The 15,869-nt window shown below is 40.2% G+C and overlaps 2 protein-coding genes across 5 annotated transcripts in view; both read left to right on the top strand.

The window, feature by feature from the left end:
* LOC119738333 (synaptotagmin-4-like) overlaps positions 1-6,965 on the top strand; it is a 46,071-nt gene extending 39,106 nt beyond the window's left edge. Inside the window, exons 3-5 of the mRNA XM_038213182.1 lie at positions 2,496-2,622; positions 4,364-4,518; positions 5,953-6,965. Of these exons, the coding sequence (XP_038069110.1) occupies positions 2,496-2,622; positions 4,364-4,518; positions 5,953-6,102 (432 nt within the window). The 3' untranslated portion in view covers positions 6,103-6,965. The remainder of the gene's footprint in view (positions 1-2,495; positions 2,623-4,363; positions 4,519-5,952) is intronic.
* Positions 6,966-9,786: 2,821 nt separating this feature from the next.
* The window catches only part of LOC119737909, a 35,538-nt gene continuing 29,455 nt past the window's right edge, over positions 9,787-15,869 (top strand). For 2 of the 4 annotated variants that reach the window (XM_038212561.1, XM_038212559.1), the window contains exons 1-3: positions 9,799-9,874; positions 12,947-13,025; positions 13,465-13,847. In XM_038212561.1, coding sequence (XP_038068489.1) covers positions 13,579-13,847 — 269 coding nt within the window. In that variant the 5' untranslated portion in view covers positions 9,799-9,874; positions 12,947-13,025; positions 13,465-13,578. Of the gene's footprint in view, positions 9,875-12,946; positions 13,026-13,464; positions 13,848-15,869 lie in introns of all 4 variants that reach the window. The other 2 variants (XM_038212560.1, XM_038212558.1) reach the window with 2 other exon arrangements.

Below are 15,869 nucleotides of genomic sequence, written 5' to 3'. Positions count from 1 at the left end.
CATTTGAAATGACTCTGTGACATGTGATGACGCCATCATGACGTCACTTACAACACATCCCGGTTTAGGTATATACCAAGTTACAATCGAATCGGACTCACAGTTTAGTTTATACATATAGGCCTTACAAAAATACCCCTTTAATTTGACTTCACATGACATGCGACAACGTCATCATGACGTCACTTCAGTTTTCATCTGTAACACATTCCTTTCTATAGGTACCTACCAAGTTACAACCAAATCGGACTGATAGTTCTATAGATATAGCTTTACACAAATTACCCTCTAATGTGACGTCACATGACACACGATGACGTCATCATCAGTGCTCTCACCTTTATCATTGTAAAGTGACCCTTTCAGATGCTGCTGTTGGTGATTTTGGTGTTGTATGCCAATAAATAATTTATAAAACTATAAAGAAAAATCAAGAGTGGTGAAAATCCATCACAAACGTGTCTTTATTGAAGACTTCTTTCAGAATTTTTTTTTTGAAATAATTTAAACAAACAAAAGGAGTCTGCAAAATTGTATAAGGTTACGATTTAGTTTCAGAGTCTGTATAATGTTAACACATGGCGAGGTTAATGTTCTGTTCAGTTTGAGTATGTAGATTGAGTTAGTGTTTCTTTTGACATATCCTTGAGTAACAGAAGTAGGAGAAATGTTGATAGACTAAAAAATCAAAAAGAAACGCTGACATATGTTCCCTTCTCTCTCTGTGAAGTTGATGTCAAAATATTCATTCATCTTGTTGGTTTCCATGCTGGCGATTTGACCTTTTCATATGACTGTCGTTTCTTTAATAGAAAATGATCGATAGCAGGCCGGCCAAAAATAGAGCATCCCCATCTACATGTATACATGCATGGTGGCAATTCAGCGTTCGATCAATGCCAAGGACGCCCTCATATTAAATCTTTAAGGCACGGCACGCGTTGCTAAAGGACCTTCATTGCAATGAGGCTTTTGTCTTTTCAGGTCAAGTTCATTTTATGTTAACACCAAATAGATATTTATATCACAGACAGGTCGTTTTTTATTATGTCATCCATGATTACGCGATAGGACATGTCGGGAATTATATTGATTTATAATGCAGTGAATGAAGAATATCATTTGACAATGACAAATGTTGACCAAATGACAATGACGAACAGAAAATGCATTATTTACGATACATATAATAGTGTGACAATGTGACCACGACAAGCGACCCAGTGACGTTGACAAAACGGAAAATGCGTTTTCAATGATACAGTGCAATAAAAGCAGGGAGTCTTGTGTGATGATAATTTGTGACAATATGACCACGACAAGTGACCAAGTGACGTTGACAAAACGGAAAATGCGTTTTTTCTATGATGCAGTGCAATAAAAGCTGAGAGTCTCGTGTGATAATATGTGGCAATATGACAACGACAAGCGACCAAGTGACTTTGACAAAACGGAAAATGCGTTTTTAAGATGCAGTGCAATGAAAGTAGAGAGCCTTCATGTGACAATATGACCACGACAAGCGACCAAGTGGCGTTGACTAAACGGAACATGTTTTTTTTATGATAGAGTGCAATGAAAGTAGAGAGTCTTTGTGTGAGAATATGACCACGACAAGCGACAAAGTGACGCTGACAAAACGGAAAATGCGTTTTTTATGATACAGTGCTAAGAAAGCAGGAGTCTTGTGTGACAATATGTGACACTTTAAGTGAACTGAATGCAAACTGTCATTTCTTGTAATTGTGCGACATCATGACGAGTGACAAGCGACCACGACATGACAGCATCACTAACACATATTCTGACATGACATTCACTTTACCGAAATCCCTCACTGTCTCCTATCAAAATAGATTTCTTCGGCGTCCGCATTGTCACCTGTATGCATATGACGTTGCATTCTAAACAAGGTGTTTACTTTCTTAGCTCCGTAGACACTATAGGGAGCTAGCTCCATGGTTGATGGTAGACTCATGCAGTCGATTCTGAAACTTTTCCCCGTTAGAATTTTCTGTGGGGAAGCATACAGGTCATGTTGTATTTCAGCTGCCCTTCGCCAAATATTGATTCATGCGACAGTTTCACTCATGGAAAATGGACCACCCAAAATATTTAAGTTGGAAACAAGTAGCTGTGGGTGAATCGTTTTCACCGACAGTTTCCCAGTTGATACTTATTTGAACAATTGCTAGAAGAGAAAATGGACAATTTTATAGACGTGGTACCCGGTTCGAATCCTGGATGGGTTAAAGAAAATCATTTAGATAGAACATTGAATAGTTTAATCCCGATTCATCACTGTTGTTAAATTTGCTTTAGTGGACATGTTATTTTCTAGCACAAACTCTTTCTTAATTTGGTATTGATCTGTAAATTTTGACTGATGAATTGTATTTACCAAAATTCTTTCCTTACTCCTTCCCCCTTCCCCCATTTTTCTCTCCTCACACACCCTCCTTTATCTTGTCTCGCCCCGCCCCTTTTATCTGTAGATCTCCAAATCCCAGGGTCGGGGTGAGCTCCTGACGTCTCTCTGCTACCAGCCCGCGGCTAACAAGCTGACCGTGGTTGTCTTGAAGGCAAAGAACCTGCCCAAGATGGACGTGACAGGACTTTCAGGTATGCACGTGTTTTGAATTGCCCCTGAAAAGTTCAAACCGGAAAATGTCGCTGCCAAATTTGCATAGTATCGGTAACGTCCAACCGACACCGCACCTGTCAAACCAGGGGCGGCAGAACGCTTTTCAAATATGGGGGCAACACCAAAAAGGGGCACTTGCTCAGAAAAAGGGGGCACCTTCCCGTCGGTGTGAAAGTGGAGGAAAAGAATATGGTCCGGTTCATTTTGCTATAAACATAATGACGAGGAACAAATTATGAATACGTTGTCCATCTTGCCCTCTGTGTTTCTTTATCTAGTTATGTAGGGAGACATGTTTTTGATCGCAAGAGGGGCACTGTTGCTTTTGATGGCCAGTTCATTGACCATTTCGCGTGAAGAGCACTAGCATTTTTAAGGGCAGTTTTCCATCTTGAGAGGGGGCACAATTTTAATGTCGCGAGCGGGGCACTCATTGTGCTTTCGAGGGGAAGTTTTCCATCTCGAGAAGCTATCGCGAGAGGAGCACTATTGTTTTTGATGGCCATTTTTTCATCTCGAGAGGGGCATAATTTTATGCTTTCGAGGGACAGCTTTCCATCTGGTGCAGAATCTTGATAATGCGAGAGTCATACTTGGGTTTTTGAGGGGCAGTATTGCATTACAAGAGAGGAGGCAATTTTATTTCTAGCGCGATCATTGTGTGCGTTTGAGGGGCAGTTTTCTTTTCATCTCGAGGGGCACATTTATAACCGCGAGTGTGGCACTTTTGTTGGCCTGGAAATATCTAGGGGGGGGGGGGGGGGGGCAAGTGCTCACCCTGCTCCCCGGGTCCGCCGCCCCTATAATATGTCAAACCGACATGATCTAAAACCTTAAGGTCCCGAACTATCTCGTGAAACCGGCATTGCCCCGGTCACAACGGTACCTGTCTTCGTTAAACCGGTAAACCGGTATTTCTTGCAGACTAGCCGCTCTTGCAAACCGGATTTTTTTTCTCAGCAAACCGTACCACCGAGTTTACCGGCCACACCTTGTCCGGGCTCATGCCTAATGAGCTCAACCCTCTCTGCACCATGCCCAATAATAAGTGCCCTTTCCAATCTAAAAGCCAAGCCCAAAACCTACTAGCCGAACCGCAAACCAAGCAGCGTCTGCCATTTTGTCAGACTCTGGGACCTCAAGTGCTGAAAAACATGCAAAACGAAATCAGGCAAATTCTCCCAAATTTCCATTTGGCAAAGAAAAGGTCCTCAGTATTTCACCAACCAAATTTGAAGACTCAATTCAGTTTTTAAAGGAGACATTTCTTCATTGTTTGCACGTCAGAGGGAAGTCAAGTGATTTTAAAATTAGACTGGTTCCGTGTCCAACCATGGTCCAACTATTTGTAAAGACTGACCTCTACATTGTCATTAGTCTGGTGGCTGACTATGGAGAATGTAGCAGTACAGACTAGTACCAGACTTACCAGATGTTTTCTTTGGACACAGTTGATTGTTGCAGTACTGAGGGTTGTTGGACTGGTTGTTTCAAGTGCCAGTCTATTTTCTTGTATTGCATGTTTTCAATACCATACTATACCAATATTAATACCATACCATTTGGGGACTCTCATAAAACAGTACAGATCGGGGAATCCCAAATTTTCAGACTGAACCATTTTGCCTGCCCAACGCTCACATCAGTTGAACCACTTTTTCCCATGACGAGATCGCTCCTTTAATCCACATTAACCGACCTTTGACCTCCTGTCCTCAGACCCATACGTCAAGATCTACCTGATGTACAACAACGGCCGCTTGGCCAAGAAGAAGACCCGCCTGAAGAAACGCACCCTCAACCCGGTCTTCAACGAGTCTTTCCTCTTCGATGTTCCTCTGGAGGGCTTGGAAAACGTCAGCCTCGAGTTTCAGGTATAAAAAAACCCAGAAGGAATCACAGACATAAAATAAGTCTGGAGCATCCAGACCGGATTTAATCTAATGTCCGACGAAACGTAATGAGATTTTTACAACTGAAAGTGCCTAGCGTTGCCCCGGGTCTCAAATTAGACCCCGTCACGAAAAAAACGTCTGCGTTAGGCAGCTCGGAGATAAATTGAATATCTGAAGTGCATGCAGCGCGGATGACTTTCATGAATGCTACGAGTTTTTTTCCCCCTGATAATTATTTACCAGACCTTGTCTTGTTGGAATGACCTATGGTGTGGGTCTGTCAAATGAAATTAGAATGTCAGTGAAAACGGCATAATTGGAATGAATTTCCCGCCGGGAGTACGTTGAGGCACGGTATCTCTGGATGATGTGGTTGTTATGCATTGCAGTGGTTTTTAAATAGTATCGTTATTCTAGACTCTAGATAAAGGAATGCACTTAACTGCTGTTGGAGATGTCTCATTTCTCAAATAGGGAAAAAAGCAACACTCACAACAACACAAGCGAGTATTCCAACTGAACACTAGCTCACATTTTCCTTCGGAATCAAACATTGTATTCAGAAGAGATTATCATGAAATAACGTCGATTAAGGATTCTTGAACTGAATTAACAAAAACAGCAATTATAACGGTTTTGACAACAATTGAAAATCGACCACATAAAAATATATGGAAAAGACACGCAAAAAGGTTTTTACTACAACCATGACAATCACAACGTTATTTGGTGTAATTGCAACAACTCATAAACAAAATTACCAAACGCTATATGCATCGCAACCATAATACAGCGACAACAACATTTGAAATATATCAAAAGACACCCTCGTTTCCATGGTGTCGAACAGTACGCTCCCGCCACTACCTGCTCTCCCACCCTGCTATTGGATCACTTGTATATCCATTTTTTTTGGAAACGTATGCAAATTAGAAATAGTCTGGTGCCTACCTGTGCTTTACGTCACAGAGTGTTAGAGTGTATACCCTGTCAGTGGTAACAATTAGAATCAATTCGTCGCGGGGGTGAGTTACGAAAGCACGATTTTTTTTCAAAGTTAAAATGTTACAACTTATCCAGCCAATTTGCAGTATCACATTTGAACAAATTGGAAAGGAAAGGATGATTTTGAGAAGGTGTGGACGTGTAGTTACAATGAACGTGACAACACGTGATGCACGTTGAAAATAACAACACCAAGTACACGATATAAATCCATTACTTGCTAACTGCGCTATCGAATCATGATTCAGCAAACAAGCTTCTATGCCAGGGCTTACTATTGGAAACGAGGTTGAAAATAAAGTAAGCCCCTGGGACTATTGGAAACGAGGTTGAAAGTAAAGTTAGCACTGGAACGAGGTTGATCAGGAGATTCCCATCGTTTCATCTGTTACTGTTTTTCCCACTTAGGTTCTGGACCACGATCGGGTCATGAAGAATGAGATCATCGGGCGCCTCGTTATCGGCAAAGAGGCGGGCGAAAACGAGGCCCAACACTGGGCGGACATCATGCGCAACCCCAGAAAGCAAATGGCCGAATGGCACAAACTGACAGACTAAATATGGCGTCCGAAGGTCAAAGGTCGCAGATGACGTCACTCATTAAAACAATCACATTATTTGGAAACAATTTATGTATATTTTTGTGTTGATAAATGCATGTACAATGTTAAGTTAAAATTGACAAAAAAAATATTATTAATTAATCACTACGTCCAATTAAAGCAAAGTACATATAATGTGAATCCGTGTCATAGTTATTCAAAGCAAGTGCATTTTAATAGTACAGAGTTTATTTTAAAAGGCCAAAAATAATGTTGACGGTTTTTGAATCGTCTATGAAATTTGCAGACGAGATGTTATGGAAACGCGTACCGTTGGATTGGATTGAAATGAACATAATATTTGAATGCTCTGTATAAAAAAATAACCAAAGGGACTTTATTTTTGTATCGCTAAAACGACGAACGTACGTTTGATGAATGCTTATCTCGCCCTCGACTGACGTAGATAAAAAACCAACTGATCTTCCATTTCGAAAATCCAACGTGTAGTTGACGCTTGTTTCTTGCAGCTTTTTGTAAATACATGTATATTATGCTGTAATATGTGTGTCAATGGCAAAATTCCATGGAGCTTTGTGGCTCCGATCATATAGTAGTAACATAAATCATTTTTGTTCTGATTTCTTCTGAAATTCGGGCGATTCATAATGCAGTGCGCCACCAAGAGTTTGCCACGGAGAGTTAATTTTTCCCAGTGCATTGTGGGAGATGGTCGACAATTCGCAGCGCGGGACATTTGAAATTGTTCGTTTTTTTCAGTCAGTAGTGTCGTAATTAAGCGTATAATTCGAGGATCTGTTTGCCCTTTTCTTTTCTTGTTATAAATATGGTGTTTTTTTGTAAGGCGGCAGAACGCTATGCCCCAATTTATAACATATTAGCTCAAGTTGTCTACTGACACTCATTCAAATTTTCAATGTTTTGTCGACCGTATACTTGAAAAATTGACTCTCCATGGCAAACTCTTGGTGGCGCACTGAATTGTGAATCGCCCGAATTGATTCGCATCTTTTGCTTGCTGCTGATGTTTGTAAATTTGCCTTGAAAAGTAAGATATTTGTTTTGAGCAGTTTTACTGAAACGCTTCATGGAATTTTGCCATTGAATGTAAATGTGTAGATTACTAAATGCAATGGTGTGTGATTGTCGCAATAGCACAGTGATAGAAATAACTGCCTATACACTTGTAGAAATTAAGAGTAGCAAAGATGTATATAAACCGTAGTGTGACGAGAATGACATAAATTGGGACGGGAAAGGGTTGTCAATGTTAAATATTGAAGTGATTTGGTGATAAAGCTGAAATCTGATTGGTCTAAGGTAGACCAGCGGCTGGTCTAAGAAATGACAGGGGCGGGTAGACACTAGCAATCGAGCCAATCAGGGTAAAGAAACTTCTGTTTTCGTCCAATCATAAACAATAGATGTTTAGTGTGTACTCACGCATGATGTTCATTTAGACACGTTAATAAAAGCACATTATTGTAATATATAAGAGGTAGCAACGCAGTGACACTATAGAAGAGTTCAGACATTAGTCAGGGGTCGACTGTTAAACGTTTCGAGTAGTCTACACCAGCCTTCTTCAAGCATTATGCTGTACCATACATGCCATACATAATATAATGTAATGTTAATGTAATATGTTAATGTCTGTGTAACACAGTAACACCTAAACTAAAGAAGTAGCGATAGGAATGTCAACATGGAATGAAATACAAACATATTGCATAACTTGCTACCATCACCAAAGTAAGCATGTTCAAATGTCTCATTTTTTCAATAGGGTAAGTTCGCGCAACAACCATTAGTCAACCAATGGTTGGTTGGTGTCAAACAGTGCGCATGCGCTGTAACATTGTGGTGCGAACGACTCTGGTCGAACCTTTGTCAACATAATGGTGGTCACGAGTATATGTTTGGATTATTAATATTCTTTGACATGTTGAATGAACCGGTAGATATCTCCAAGGCCAACCAGGTTAGTCCATATACCCCAATGATAAATGCCCCCACTTTAGAAATTCAGCCTGAGGAAAAATACTCACAATTAACTCTCCAAGGTGTTCGAGACACACATTAAATTACAGCTTAGTTTATCATCATGCATGTTTTTCAATTTATTGGGGTAATCTGATGACTTTTGGGAAAAATTTCCATCCGAAGATGACCACCCCTTAATTAGTCCTGAAGCCCATCGCCATTTTGAAAAACAGTGTCTACTAGACTCCATTGCAAAAGTAGAGCACTTTTAGGGCCCAAATTTCATTCAAATTTCACAGAAACTTCGGACTATCTTAGTCGCACTAACAATAGTTCTTGCGCGAACTTGCCCATAAGTTGTCCATTTTAAAAATGTTATTTATCTGTTTCCTTTTCTTCACTGAGATGATGGTTATACTGCCCTCACCGCTGGCGTGTGCAAAGCTTCATGCGTTATTTTTGCTGCATCCCGAAATCAGCTGTTTGGGAAACAGAATTTCAAAATCCATAAATTGATCATTTCGTAGCAACAACTGTATCCACATGAGAGCCCGTGGATAATGTAAACAAGCGCCCTCTATTGGTCTGTGTCATAATTCTGCAGGCAAAAATCAGAATTATGACACAGACCAATAGAGGGCGCTTTTAATGCCTCCCACAACTATACAAGAGAGCCTGAAAGTTGACCCCTAGTGGCGCTCTTCCGGACCCCTTGAATAGGAAAATTAACGTACAAAAATGTAACATTTGTAATTATTTTGGTACATTGATCTCTTAAGAAAATCACCCTCGAAAAAGCTCTTTGTAAAATTGTTACGATCATCTCAATATATGGAAACTGAAAAAACACCCGACGTGAAAGAATTATCGTGCCAAACATTGACCTCTCACTTTTCGACAATCAAATACATGTGAACTAGTGGAACTCGGTGTACTCGTACGAAGATGAAACTTTATGAAACAATTTTGTGCGGTCATTGGATGAAAACTGAAACTTAATAGGGGAATGACATGTATTTCAGGACACACTTTTAAAAAAAATAAATTGAAGGACTCGTTGTCATTTATAATCTAAACTGACCGTTGATAAGGAAGGTGTTTATCTTGAGATTTCGCGGGCAGTGTTTATGTTAGCGCGCCCTCTTTCGGAAGAAATTGATGACGATTTAAATACGGTTTGTCTTTACACACTGCAATTTCCTTAAACTTTATTGATGTCATTCTTTCACGGTTCCTGTCAATATTTGAGATTCGTGCGTCAAATATCATAGCAAAATACTGGACGAGATTTGATTTTAATGCAAAGTGTTTATCTTGAGATATCGCCCTCACAATAACTTTGTTTACATTACGAATTGACCGAAGTGGGCGCGCGGTGAGCAGTTGTTTATGTAGCGCGTCCTTACAGTGTAACCATGGAGGAATTCCTTCCTCCATGGTGTAACACTGCAATTTGCTTAATTTATGTTCATGTCATTTTTTCACGGTTCCTGTCAATATTTGAGATTCATGTGTCAAATATCATGGCCAAATATTGGACGCAATACCACTTTAATACAATGTGTTTTTCTTGAGTTTTCGTGATCACAAAAACTTTGTTTTTATCGCGAATGGACAGAAGTCGGCGAGCGGTGAGCAGTGTCAATAGAGGGCGTTGTTTTTATAAACAATAGGGGGCGCTGTATATTGCAACAAAACGGGCATTGCTTTGGTTGATTTGTCCCTGAAGCTGTGCCTAAAAAATGGTCTTTATCTGCTGCTTTTTCAGACTCAGATGTTGGTAGGTATGTAAAATAAAAGCCCTAAATATCAGCCATTGCATATATGCCTAGGATTAAAGACTTAATACAGCCTCAGATATTTAAACACTAAAATAAACAGCATAAATGTAGCATAGCCATTAGCTGGAGTTACCCAGCCCTGAGTTTTATCATTGGGTTGTCTATTAGGGCTGGAGCGAATTTTTCTCGTAACTTGTAGTATTTGCAAAAAAATTTGGAAAATGTTCAATTTTGTCCCCGTTACACACTAATTGCAACTGCAACTCACCCCAAACTTGCCTGGAATAACCATTACACAGGTCCTTGAAGTAAAAAACGATCCACGATGAAGATTCAGCCTACAATTGCAGTGAAAACAGGAGGAATAACCGCTAACCTGACAACCTTTCAGGCATGGCCAGGACTGCTATTGGTTTGTGCACAAAAAAAATTGTGTACAATGAATGGCGGTCGATTAACAGGCACAGAGAGCGATCGCTGTCAACTACTCGTTTTGCCGGCTGCGCTGGCGTTGGCGCGTGACGTCACGCGGAAGCGTAACACCCGATGACTGTTTCATGCACTATTGGTTGCGGTTCCAGTACCAAAGCTGTGATGCGAGTGGTAAACCTTATACTAGTGCATGAAACAGTCATCGGGTGTTACGCTTCCGCGTGACGTCACGCGCCAACGCCAGCGCAGCCGGCAAAAACGAGTAGTTGACAGCGATCGCTCTCTGTGCCTGTTAATCGACCGCCATTCATTGTACACAATTTTTTTTGTGCACAAACCAATAGCAGTCCTGGCCATGCCTGAAAGGTTGTCAGGTTAGCGGTTATTCCTCCTGTTTTCACTGCAATTGTAGGCTGAATCTTCATCGTGGATCGTTTTTTACTTCAAGGACCTGTGTAATGGTTATTCCAGGCAAGTTTGGGGTGAGTTGCAGTTGCAATTAGTGTGTAACGGGGACAAAATTGAACATTTTCCAAATTTTTTTGCAAATACTACAAGTTACGAGAAAAATTCGCTCCAGCCCTTATAGACAACCCAATGATAAAACTCAGGGCTGGGTAACTCCAGCTACATAGCCATAGGCAATTTTTTTAAGGGGGGGGGGATTTTTAAAATCCAACCATTATTTATATTGTTCTTGTGTTTATTAATACGGAGGCGAAAAAATTCCATACTGGATCACCACTTAGCCTACCGCCAAACATATCAATTTTCACCTCCTTGCATGCTTTGTGATTTCACCCAAGAGGAATCCAGGCAATGCAAGATTTTGTTAGGAAAAACATGTTTTTTAGAGCACATTTTGGATGCACACGTCGTGCAGAACTAAGTTGAGCAGCCGGTCAAAACTGATGGAAGACAGCGGTACATTTTACACATGACATTGACAACCATGACAACGCATGAGCCAGCCAATGATAGTGCAATACATCATTATGAATATTCATTTTTACATGAATAGGCCTATTTAGTTTATTTCAATGGATACTTCAAATGCGTCCAAAGATCTATCATTGCAATGCGATCGTGTATGTGGTAAAGTGGTAAAAGTCTTGTCTTACAAGCAAGTGTCCGAGGTTCGAATCTCGATGAAGGAAGTGACTGAACCCTAACCCACCTCACTCCTCCAAAATCCTCCTGGTGGTTTTGGAGGATTCTAGAGGATTGAGGATGAATGGTGATTGAATCAAATGAGGATTCTGGAGGATTGAGGATGAATGGTGAATGAAGCACATGAGGATTTTGGAGGATTGAGGATGAATGGTGAATGAAGCACAAGAGGATTTTGGAGGATTGAGGATGAATGCATTTTGAGGCAGGACTGTCTGATGATTTTGAAGGATTTGGCGTTGGTTATCCTTCATTTAAACACGAGTGCAAAGTTTTGGGATGAGGAGGATTTTGGAGGATTGAGGATGAATGCATTTTGAGGCAGGACTGTCTGACAATTTTGAAAAATTTAGGCGGAGTTGAAAAATTTTGGAGGATTTTGGAGGATTGAGGATGGTTGTAAGCAACAAGGGCCTAGGGGGTTAATAGGAATAAAGGAAAGGAAAGGGTGAGAGTAGAGGAGGGAAAGTGGAGGGAATAACCATAAAGGATGCAACTTTTTGCGCGTGAAAATTAATTGAAAAAAGTGTACTAGTGGATTTAAAGTAGGGATTCTTTTGTCCCTGCAGTGTATAAGTCCCTGAAAAGTGTACATGTATAAGGATATCACATTTTGCAACACGTATGCCAACTTTGACATAAGCTAGAAACCAAAAAAAAATATTATACCCCCAATTTTTGGATATTTTGTAGAAAACATGGTGGGGTATAATTTTCATTGAAGTTCGTCTCACGGTCACGTGATCCACAAGGTCAAATTCAAGTTCAAAGTAAAGGTCAAAGGTCATCATACTTCAAATTACTCCGACACGAAAAGTAATGGTAAATTTGGATTCCTTATGATGCTACCTTTCCAAAGCAACCAAGATCAACAAATTTGGCCCACACGTTATGGAGATGTGGTCATTTGAAAATTGGTGGCCACGCCCATTTTGACCAAATTTGCCAAACAATGGATGGCGGTAGCTCGAAAACCGTTTGTCCGATGGCGCTAAAACTTAAAATTTCAGCTTTTTCAGCCTATATTACCCCATAAACTAAATATGAGCAAATTTGAAGGGGGTGGGGTTTAACCCATTGGGTGATTTGACACGGAATGACCCGGGAATCTTTCCAAAAAACGTTTACAACTACGGGCCTTGGCCCCCACTACAACTTTTATTACCAGCATGGAGGTAGGAAAGTAGGCCTAAAACAGTAGTTACTTCACAAGCAAGACTCGATGAAATGGGAGCTTAATGTTTATTTCCTCTTGCTATCATATGTACCATTTGGTGACCTCCAACACTAAACAACTTATTGTATTTCGCTTGTACATGTTGTTCTGCAGCTTGGCATCGTTTAGTTTGTGTATATTGTTTTCATGTCGGATTTCTGAGTCTGCTACAAGATGTACAAGAACGAAATTGTATGATTCTAAGTTAACCGTATTTTCCCTTTCAAATTCCTTGTTTCACTTTCACCAACTTGCAGTTGACATTTTGAGTCTCGGAGAATAGGACTGCTACCTGCAATCTTGTCAGGAAGAATGTCATGTTAATTTATTTTGAAGGTATAATGGATATGCATACCTTCCATTGATTTGATATTTAATTGACATTGTTTGTCAGTATTAGTAAAATGCCACTGAAACTGCCAACTGAAAATACCTACAATGGATTTGATTGTAGCATGGTTTGTGACAGCATTTTCAGAACTCAACCCATCAAACCCCAACAGCATGTTTTGTTGGAATCTGTCGGGATAGGTACAGTACCCCTAAACTGACAGTCTTTAACATCGGGTTGGCACACCTCCAGAAACAAAGTCAGAAATATGTGTGTGCAGTTCCCATATGGTGTTGGAATTTGCCAGGATGGGTATGCTTCCTAGTAAATCATGCTAGGGAGTTAGGGTTAATTTTTAAATAAGGATATTTTCTGCTAATATTTGTCTGTTGTAAGTAAACAATCCCTTATGTTTGTTTCGCTCTTTTGTATTTTTCCCGACAGAAATGAGGCCTAGATGAACTCCAGTCAACCATGTCTTCAAGAAGAACAACAAAGAAGTGTCTCCAACTTCAACAACACAGGATGCAACACAGAATCCAAACACCGACCTAAAGAATGGCCTACAACCAGCCGTCACCCACTGCGTCAAGAAAATCTCCCCGGAGTCGTTCCCTTCACAACTCCACGTTTTTGTCGCAGTCCGGTTTGAATGATACCTTGCACAGCACCCAGAGTCTGAGCGGCCGTTCCTCGATCATGACGTACAAGAGTACGCAGTATCCGTCGGCCTCTGCGGCACTGGCTGCTTACATCAGTGACTTTGAGGGCGCTCATCCGCTTAGCAAGACGTACCATCGGACGGTGGAAGATCTCTTGACTCCAAGGTAAAAGAGAAATAAAGGCAGACATTAAATCCCCGAAAAATGTTATGTTTTAGATTATTTTGCTTAGGCCAAAAAAAATATATATATATAAGAAATCCCCCAAAAATGTTATGTTTTAGATTATTTTGCTTAGGCCAAAAAAAAAATATACTTCTGCTTCCGGTTATCCGACCGACCCTATTTTTAGGCCGCGTCCCTAAAAATGTTATCGCCAATTCCAAAAAATTTAATGATGGAATAAATACAAAAAATAAATCATGTTGGCTATTCTGACTTCACAAAATACCTCTCATCAACCCTTTTGCGTAAAAAATGCTTGAATTTATTTGTTTTCTTACTTACATTCACTATTTTTTTTCAAAAGAAACCTCCGTTGTTTTTACAAATTCGCTTCGGTGTAACTACTTCGCAATTCGATGTTGCGGTGACATGTGCATAATGCTAGCTCATGATGCGGCGACGACTGGTTCCCGCCGCGCCGCGCAGGCGCCAATTTAGAAGACATCTCTCTTGTCCGTGTATGTATTTTCCGTGTTCAAGAGTTCATTTTGAGATGGCACTACTCGTATTTGGAGTGATACAATGCAGCGTGTATCCCCAAAATTGTCCACCATAAAAACGAGGTCTGTCGCCCGCTGGCCACACATGCATTCACTCATGAATTACGGAGTTTTGGCCAGTTTCCAGTCTTGACTAGCGTTGTGCATATGGTGCGCACGACCTGAATTTTCCATTATTTTTTTAAAATTATCGAAAGTAAATATATTGAAAATAATTAAGGTAGGTTTTATTCACTTTTTGTGGCCATTTTTTTTGTATAGCTCTCGTAGTGCAATGGACATAGTTCAGGCTTAAAGCTTCGCATAAATACCCCATTCAATCAGCTTGAAAACAAATTGGCAAAAAAAAAAAATTTCTAACTGACCGACCCTATTTTTCAAAGGCATGTAATCGGAAGCAGAAGGGTTTTTTTTGGCCTTAAAGGGAATATACATCATTTGCTTTTGCTGTAATTTTCAGAAATGGATGGAATTGTGGGGTTGGAAATATATAGCAAATATAGTTACACTGACTTTTTTGAGGTTTTGGGTTCGTAAATGCTATTAAAACCAAGAAAAACAATCATTTTCCTGTAGTCTGGTTCCCTGACTCCATATAAGAAGAAACAGAGCAGTTTACATACAATGGGGAATTGTAAGGTCAGGGAACCAGTCTAGATGGCTTGTACCCATTCATAGGTGTGTAATCGATTGCAAACAAGTGCGATGGTCAATTGGGGCCAGTATTTGAAAAAAAACCCAGTTTTTTCCAACGCTGGTCGGCCGACCAGCGTTGGAAATTGATACAAATATACCACTTTTCTTGAAAATGACAGTATACCAGGTGCCATGATTTTACAGGATGCTTTACACTGTCATTCACTACAGTCCAGCAAGGTATTTCAAAATGATTTGGTAGTTTTATTTTTTGATGTTTACAAATGTGGTATTTTTCCTTTAAGCTATTTCAAATGTCTAGTTGCAAGGAAACTAGCCTAATGTCGCACTGTTCCTGAGAAAAGAAAAAAAATCCTGGTTGTTTACTTGTGACGCCGCAGACATTTTGTGGCACACGTATACATATTTCCAGACCTGCCCATTCAATGTACAGTATACGTTGCGTATGTGACGCATAAAACACATCGCACCAATACACAAATGTTGTTTCTCGCATATCTGCAGAATGCGATACACTGGTGGAACATGTGCAGTAGGATTCACAACTAGCCCCCAACGGCTCGATTTTTGAAAGTCAACATTTTGACCCCCGAAATTCGTCCTCGCAAGAATAACACAACAACGCCCAGTTTTTAAAGGATAATTGTCTAGATGTTTATATCCTACTTTTAAATGCTCTTTCCAATTAACCCTAACCGCCCTGAACCCTCCAAATCCTTTTTGCAAATTGGAGGAATTTGCAGGATTGAGGTTACATGGCCAAAGTGCGTTGCTGATTTCGGAGTACGCACTGTGTCAAGGTCTT

The sequence above is a fragment of the Patiria miniata genome, unplaced genomic scaffold (genome assembly GCF_015706575.1).
Source record: "Patiria miniata isolate m_02_andy unplaced genomic scaffold, ASM1570657v1 HiC_scaffold_3, whole genome shotgun sequence".
NCBI classification, from domain to species: Eukaryota; Metazoa; Echinodermata; class Asteroidea; order Valvatida; family Asterinidae; genus Patiria; species Patiria miniata.
Note: the sequence above shows the minus strand (reverse complement) of the source record. Positions and strands in the feature narration are given on the sequence as shown.